Raw genomic sequence first — 8658 nt, 5'->3', positions numbered from 1 at the left:
TTTTTTTTTTCAAAATTTTATTTGGGATACTGAGTTTGCGGTTTGCAATGTTTGAGGGAAGACAGACTCAGGGAGATTGAAGCTTAAACTTTACCTACTTTGGCTGGGGACTAAAGTCACTAAACCCAAGGAGAAAAAGCCACCGGCCCCTAATTTATCAAACCCTTCTCCCGTATCTAAGAGGTACAAAATACTAATAGTCAATTTGTTCATTCTTTGCTGTTGTTTGGTAATGGGTTTTTGATAATCAAAACTAGATGGTGGTTTGTTTCTTTTCATTTGAACTGTTTTCTGGTTGAGATTTTTACTGAGTCACACCGTTTTTGTAATTTATGATTTGGCTTTTGGTGAGTGATTTAAATATGTGACATGAGGATGTGATTAAGAAAATTGGTTGAATTGGGTACTATTTAGACCCTAATGCAAAGACAGGTTGAGTAAATAATCTGGTTTTGTTGGGCAGGCAGAAAGATCAATGAGGAAGAAGCTTAATCAATAAATCAAGCTCCTCCATGCCACATGTAGTCGGAGCACAAACTCATGTATCTATATGGATTGGATCACATTCAAAGCGCCAATGGAGGCAGAACTTTTGTGGGATTTGAAGTGCAAAGAGCCCAAGAGTGATTATATATTTTATTTTGAATCCATAGTGTTTGATAAAATGCTTGACAGAAAATTTATAATTTTTATTTTGTTGTATGATGTAGTAGCCTATATAATTGACATGAGTGAAACACATTAAATTAGCTACGGGTAAGAAAGTTGTTATTATTTTTAGGTGAATAATTTTCTTTTACCTATCGAAGGGTTAAGTATTATTTGGTAGCAAAGTTTTAAAATAATCACCACAGTCTACACATATTCTATGTCCTACTAAATGATAGAAACTCAATTGTTAAAAATAAGAACAAAGAAAGAAACAATAGAATAGCAAAGGTACAAATTAAGAACTAAGTGGGCAGAAAAAATTATGTGGTGTCTCCATTATTTGAAGGTTAGCCTAGAATCTATATAAACTCAAAATGGTATTAAAAAATTGTTAAATATATTATACTGGTACACCTTTGTTAAAAAATTGTTAAATATGTTGAATCATGTCTACGTCAACCATCATTGAAACTACTTGCTTTATTTATTTATTTATTGGTCAAGTATCATGTACGGCTGTCTGCAAGAGCCTTAACAATATCAAAGTGTGTTTGCCTTTGCCTAGATATGAATCACTATGCAACCTTAGCACTGCTATAGTTAAAATATTATTGAAGATGCTTCATAAGATCAACGCCTTAGTTAGACATTTTGTATGACAAGGGATAGGTTGAAGGAGTTTGATATGCATAATGTATGCTTGCAATTAATTGGTTTATGATCAACTGATGGTATGCAACAAAATATGCCTACATGCTTCGAAGTTTCTACTATAATTGTAGGTGATTTTAGAAATGAAAATATCCACCATTTATGCTATAATATATGTACAAAAATTTCGAAAACCATTTTACATAAAAGCTTATAGCATTATCCGCGCAACGCGCGGGCAACCTTCTAGTTTATACAGTAGGTTGAACTATTAAATGTGTAAAATTAAATAATTTTTTTTAAATATTTTGTATTGTCTCCTGCAAATGTTCAATTAATGGATGCAAGCCTATAATAGTCTAATATTCTTCTCAAAAAAAAAAAAGTCTAATATTAGTTTTAAAAGGGTACAAGCTATACTCTAGAGGTGTGAGGGTCAATACCTATGTAAGTTGAATGTAGATAAATTAATAGGTTTTGTTCAAATTTCAAAATGACAGACATTCTGCCAACTGTCAGGTCAAAAAGTAAGCAATGAGAAGTCTCGAATTCTCTTTTCCAAAAACACCTCTGATTCACTAAAGACCAGTATCTGCTCCTCCCTTGGTTTCATGGAAACTAAGAAGTTTGACAAATATCTTGGGTTCCCTCTCAAATTCTCCAATCGGGTTAGTAAGGACTTCAACTTCATTATTCAAAATATTCAAGGTAAACTTGCTGGTTGGCAAGCCATCCTTCTCTCTTTGGCTGGAAGGCTTATTTTAATCCAATCTTCTTCTAGTGCTATTGCTGATTATGTAATGCAAGGTGCTTTACTTCCTAGTCAAGTTTGCCAAGAAATTGATCGAGCTAATCGCAACTTCCTTTGGGGCTCCACATCTAAAAAAAGGAAAATGCACATGATAAACTGGAACACTGTCACATTGCCTACTGATCAAGGTGGGCTTGGTATTCATGCCGCTCGGCCTAGAAACCTGGCACTACTTGCTAAACTGGACTCGAAACTCTCCACTGGAGAAAACATGCCATGGGCAAAAGTGTTGAGAGAAAAGTACATGTCTAGCCGCTCCAGCTGCTCTCCGTGGCTCTCTAAAGGTGCTTGTTCTAGAACTTGGGCAGCTTGTAAGGCTGCTAGGCCCACTCTTGACTCAGGTTTGAGGAAAGTGATTTCTTCGGGCAACTCCACCTCGTTTTGGAATGATGCTTGGACCTCTTTTGGTACTCTCAGGTCTGCCATATCTGGCCCCCTTAACTTTCAGGAAGATCAAAGGTTGGTTGCTCACTTTCTTGATAGTAATGGGACTTGGTCATGGGAAAACCTCTCTTTTATTCTTCCCCAACCCCTCTTGGTTGCCATTAAAGCAATCCCTATTAACACCTCCCTTCCTAGTGAAGACTTAATTGCTTGGGTTCCATCGAAAGATGGTAATTTTTCTCTCAAATCTGCCTATATGTTGGCTAAAGGGTTAAATGTTTTGAACCCCCACACTTTTTCTGCTAATTGGATTTGGAAGCTTAATGCCCTTCAAAAAATCCTCATTTTCCTTTGGCTGTGTTCCTACAATAGCATACCGGTTAGAGAAGTGTTGGGTTCAAGAGGTTTTACTATTAACCAATCTTGCCCGTTATGCAATAACCATCTTGAGTCCATTGTTCATCTTTTAAGAGAATGCCAAAGCTCGGTTAGCTTCTGGAATAAACTTGGGTTGCACTCTAAAGTCATTCAATCCTTTGGGCTACCCTTTATGGAGTGGCTTCACTTCAATTGTACCTGTAGTTTTCCTTCTAAACACCTTGGTATACCTTGGAAAGTCATTTTCATTTTTGGGTTATGGACTCTCTGGTTAAATAGAAACTCTATGGCATTCCGTGGGAAACAACAAATCCTAGATATCGTGAAGTCTTGTATTGCAAAAGCTGCTGAGTTCCACTTCCTCGTCCAAGGTTCTCGCTCCCATACCCAGAAAATCCAACGTTCTGCTACCTGGTCTAAGCCGAGTGTGGGATGGTTTAAACTGAACACTGATGCATCAGTTCTTCATTCTTCAGGTTGTGCTGGTGGGGGGGTCTTCTTAGGGACTCTAATGGCGCTTGGGTTCAGGGCTTCTCCAGACTCATTGGTTCCTCTAGTGTTCTTCTTGCAGAGTTGTGGGCCTTAAAGGATGGAATAGCTATGGCTTTAAACCTTAACATTGACAAACTTATTATTAATGTGCATGCATCTGAAGTCATCAATCTTTTCTCAATACCAAGCAATACTAACCGGTTTGCCCAACCTATTGTGGATGAATGCAGGAGCATGCTCCAAGCTTTCCTGGAGTATCGCATGCAGCACTGTTACAGGGAGACCAATAGAGCTGCTGACCTGCTTGCAAACCTTGGGCGATGCCAAGATGAATCTTTTGTTTCTTATGTAAATCCTCCTTTTGTTGTTACGGAGGCTCTGGACTATGACACTAATATTGTAACCCGTTCTATTCGGGCTTCTGTAGCTTTTGACTAATATTATATCTCCTCCTTATTTTACCAAAAAAAAAAAAAAAAAAAAATGACAGACATGAAATGTGGGGTCTTTTTTTAATATTATATCTCCTCCTTATTTTACCAAAAAAAAAAAAAAAAAAAAAATGACAGACATGAAATGTGGGGTCTTTTTAGTATACGACACATTCTTTTAGCCAACAAAAGGGGCCCTGTTACTTATACTTATTTTTTTTTTCCTGGAAAAAGCGGCGTTAACTAAAGTATACACATAAATATATTATCTAAAAAAAAATTATCCCTTCTTTATATATTAAAAGAATTCAAAAAGTTAATTAAGATTTTAAAAATGTCAAAAATACATCTAATCTAATTAGACAATTCTTAAAATAAGATTAACATTGTAATCAGCAAAATTCAAAATTAAAAAAAAAAACATAAACTTTTTCCTAAAAATTAGCACTTTGAATAGAGAAATTATATATCCACAAAATTTTTACAACAATTGAATATATCTTACACACATTTAATACATTTTTTTCCTAAAAACTAACCCACACTAAACCATCCATTTAATAAATAAAAAAAATATCATCACACGTGTAGAGTGTTATAAACGAGCCTAGTATTATATTATAATAGCAGTTAAAAGAGGAGGTTTTCTTTTGTTCGGGGCATGCCTATATGCCGGAGCCGGCCTGGGCTTTGCAAAAATGTATGCAACCTAATTTATAGAAAAAGTCAAGACCCAGTGATGTGTAATGACCCATCAATTTTGGGCCTTATGGGGGCTGACATAACGCCTTCCTATAGTTGAACATGCGATTATGGGCTCAGCTTGAGTAAAGTCATCAATTTATATGCATTTATGGCCTCGTGGGGGCTGAGATAACACCTTCCTATAGTTGAACATGCGGTTATGGCCTCAGCTTGAGTAAATTCATCAATTTATGGTCTTGTGGGGCTGAGATAACACCTTCCTATAGTTGAACATACGGTTGGAACGATGATTCACTGGTTTAAAAAAAAAAGTGACCTTAGCCTGTAACAAGTCAAGTTTTAGTTTGGGTTTAATAACAATGTATAAAGCAGTTCAGAGTTAAATCAATTACAGCATGCTCGAGAGAGCCTTTGTAGGCATTGCCTGGTTTCATTTTTTGGGATAAAGGTTCAAATGCTTTTAACAAATAACACCCCCCAATCTGACTGAGGCACTTCATGCACTTGTATACCCCAGCAGCTTATATACTTTCAGCTTATGGCTCTATAACGTTCTCATCTAGCTCCACTGAATTGCTTATTTCGCCTTCCCCTTTGGTAGGCACTAACTTCTTCCAGAACCAGTGCTTCTTCCATATGAATATCATCTCTTCAATGGGAACTCCCTTGGTTTCCGGTAGGAAGAAATAAACAAAAATGGTCATGATGGTAATCCAGCCAGCAAAGAAGAGGAAGATTCCAAACTTGAATGCACAAAGAATGGCGAGGAAAGCCTGGGCTATTATGAACGTGAATAGAAGGTTAACAGCTACTGTAATGCTTTGTCCAGCTGATCGAATTTCTAACGGGAATATCTCACTTGGCACTGTCCAGCCAAGGGGACCCCATGACCATCCAAAAGCTAGAACAAAGAGGCAAATCATGACCACCACCAATATTGAGAAACCTTTTGATAGTTCTTGTTGGTTGCCAAACTTTACCCCCAAGATTATAGCAACTATGACCTGTTTCAGATACACAAAGAATGATTAATTTGATAGAATCAAGGAACTCTAGAACCCAGACATCAACTATGGTATTACTTTTTGGATAATTTGTGAATTGGTGTAATTATTTCATTAAGTTTTAGTGTATTTCCAGGAAAACAAGATCTTTTTTGGAGTTAAGAAACGGCTTTTTGCTTCTCTCACTAGAGCTGCTGAATTAAAGCATATTACAAACTTTAGGGGAATGTTGCAAATTCCGTGTTCTGTGAAGTAACATAAATATGACTGCGCTTAGAATCTACGGTACTAGTTTCAATTTTACTTCTCCTGGAAGTATTATTATGTCACAACCTAATTTAGTGTTGAAGTTTTTACCTGGCATGTAATCATTTGAATCCCGCCACTTATAAGTAAAGCCCTTCGACCCAATTTATCAACTGTTGCAATAGAGATGAATGTAGATGAAAAAAGAACTGCTCCAGTCAAAGCTGAGGCGTAGAGAGAAGCATTGCCACCAAACCCCATACTTTGAAACAGTACAGGAGCATAGAAAAGAATTGAATTTATGCCTGTGAGTATCTGGAACATTGGCATGCAGATTGCCATTACTAATTCTGGTCTGTTCCTCTTCTCAAGGATGTTTCGAAAGGGATTCTTTATTAAGTTTGAAAGCTCACTTGCATCAACCATGTCTTCAAACTCTGCATCAACATTTTTGGTTCCTCTGAGCTTTTCAAGGATTTCTCTCCCTTTCTCTATTTTTCCTTGCTCAATTAAGCTGTTAGGTGTCTCAGGAAGAAGTATTCCTCCCACTGTCATTAACAAAGCTGGAACAGCAGCCAATCCTAGAGAGAGCCTCCATCCCCAATTAAGCTTTTGTGTTCCAAAGTTGATCATGTTTGCTATAAAGATACCGAATGTAGTTGCTACCTGAAACATCATGTTGAGACCACCTCGGAGATGTGTGGGCGCTATCTCTGATAAATATAGTGGAACTGCCTTTAAAACAAACAAGAGGGAAGATTAAGTCGTGTGTTCTTAAATATAGAAAAAATATAATTGATCATACCCTGATTTATCTGACACTTGAAAAGGTACGCGAAACGGGATATACCTGATTTGCAAATCCAATGCCAACACCAAGCATGATCCGACCCAAAAGAAGCATTGCCATATTAATGGCAGAAGCATTTAGTGTTGCCCCAGTAAGAAAACTTAGCCCACCAAAGATTATACTTGTTCGACGTCCAAACTTTCTTGTAACAGGAGAGGCCATCAGAGAAGCAACCAAACCAGCAAGGTATAAAGAAGATGTAAATGCTGCAAGCCCTTGGTTTTCGTACTTGCAATAATTGCTTTCATGTGCTTGCGTCTTCTTTACAAAAACAGCAGGGAAGAATTTTTCAAGAAATGTATCCATGGATGTCACTCCTCCTATTAAGCATTTAGTAACTTGTAAAAACATGAATGCTCTCTCTATGCCTCAGACATGTATGCATGACAAGCACAAGTGCATCATCTGACTAACACAAAAGTATTAGAATAATGGTTAAATGATTACATTCACATTTCCTACCTGTTTCAACTTTTCGGACTAACGTTAATTTATCAATTTTCACCGTGTCATAGCAGATTTCCACAATTACGAAATAAAGTGCTTTCAAAATCTGATCTTTTGGATACCAAATACCTCTTTGTTTCATAGCATATAGCACTTTATGTTGGTTGTATTTTTTTTTTTTTTTGGTAAAATCTGTTCAATTCATATCTTAAAAAAGAAGAGCACTCATCATTAAATTCAGTTAGAGATAAACCATGGCTGTGATCTGTACTATTAGGCAAAGTATAGAATTAGATTCCAAGATTATTTTTTTCCGTCTCAAATTGACCAGAAGATTAAGATTTGGATAGTTAGTTCATTGGTTTTCTGAAAAAGAAGCAACACGAAGACCTCCCCTTTGTCTGCGACAATTTTATGATATAATTTTCCTCGTAGCACCAAATAAAGGAAGAAGTAGACGCTTGAGAAATTTTTCACTGGTATTCTGAATTTACTTGGGTTCCAAATTTTCAATGGACAAATAATAATAATAATAAAAATACAGAGGAAGGAAAATTGGAAGACCACTGGTGTGTTGAGATAATTAACCATAGGATTCAGTATTTCTTGAAGATGTCAGAGCCTTTATGTTGGCTGATGCATTAGAAGAGATTTCAGGTATGAATTGGAAAGACTACTAATTTATTTGCATTTTGTTCCATAATTTAATCATAGTCATAGAAAAGGTCTAACTCCAACTTGTACCAAACAGAATTTCACTTCCTCTTGGAAATTCTGATTCTGTTCTGTCCATATATGCACACATGCAAAGTCCATGTGACATCTGAACTTTTCACTGTTCACTTTTTAGCTCATCATTTTCAGATACCAAAAAAGTTGTTACTATTATTATATTTTATGACAATATTTGGTAGATTCTCCACCACAGTAATCATCGAAAAAGCTAGAACTATAATAATAAACACGTGAAGATTCGGATTCATGAAAGTGAAGTACCTGAAATTCCAACATCATAGCCAAAAATTGAGCCACCAACAGCAGCAACAGTGCAGGCAATGATCACATAAGAGGTGAGTCTTCCTTTGTACTGTTGTGCTCTCTCTTTGGCCACACCTGCCGGGCCAAAAGATCCACCTGCCATCTTCAAAGACCTTCTCTTCCTCTCAGTTTCAGACCTCACAAAATATTATAGGTAAGAGATAACTAAACTCTTAACAAAAACCAACCCTTCACTCTATTCAAGAATAAGTATTTGCCAAACTCTGCTTCAGTTCTTACAATAAAGGAGCTGTCAATAAAAAGACCACGTTGAGTGTCTCTTTTCCAATGCCTAAAGGAGAAAAGTATTAAACTATTTACTGCTTTTAAAAAAAAGTATTATTAGACTATTAAATAGGTACACCATATAAAAAAAAAACGTGTAAGTATACATAAATTAATATATAGCAACTACCACAAAAAAAGGAAAAAACTTTTAGCATTAAACTTGGTGCAGCATAGATAACATTTGGGTGACCGACAAAAAGAAGAAAAAAAAAAAAAGAACTTTGATATTGCCAAAGTATACCAATATGATTCACACCCCCTTCAATAGTATTTGAATGTTGA

At 36.3% G+C, this 8658-nt stretch overlaps 1 protein-coding gene across 4 annotated transcripts; it reads right to left on the bottom strand.

Annotated features, from left to right (window-relative positions):
- Positions 1-4828: 4828 nt before the first annotated feature.
- Positions 4829-8446, bottom strand: LOC112017232 (sugar transport protein 7-like). Of its 4 annotated transcripts, none has more exons than XM_065781826.1 (4): positions 8047-8446; positions 6604-6923; positions 5865-6488; positions 4829-5507 (listed from the first exon to the last, which is right to left on the bottom strand). In XM_065781826.1, exons 1-4 carry the CDS (start codon positions 8189-8191, stop codon positions 5040-5042), a joined length of 1557 nt encoding a protein of 518 aa, XP_065637898.1. In that variant the 5' UTR covers positions 8192-8446; the 3' UTR covers positions 4829-5039. The 4 variants fall into 4 exon arrangements, with proteins under 4 accessions (XP_065637898.1, XP_065637901.1, XP_065637900.1 ...); XM_065781829.1 differs by having other exon boundaries at positions 6604-6861; positions 8047-8181; XM_065781828.1 differs by having other exon boundaries at positions 6604-7012; positions 8047-8137.
- Between the last annotated feature and the right edge of the window lie 212 nt (positions 8447-8658).

Source organism: Quercus suber, unplaced genomic scaffold, assembly GCF_002906115.3.
Source record: "Quercus suber isolate HL8 unplaced genomic scaffold, Cork oak 2.0 scaffold_280, whole genome shotgun sequence".
NCBI lineage: Eukaryota > Viridiplantae > Streptophyta > Magnoliopsida > Fagales > Fagaceae > Quercus > Quercus suber.
Note: the sequence above shows the minus strand (reverse complement) of the source record. Positions and strands in the feature narration are given on the sequence as shown.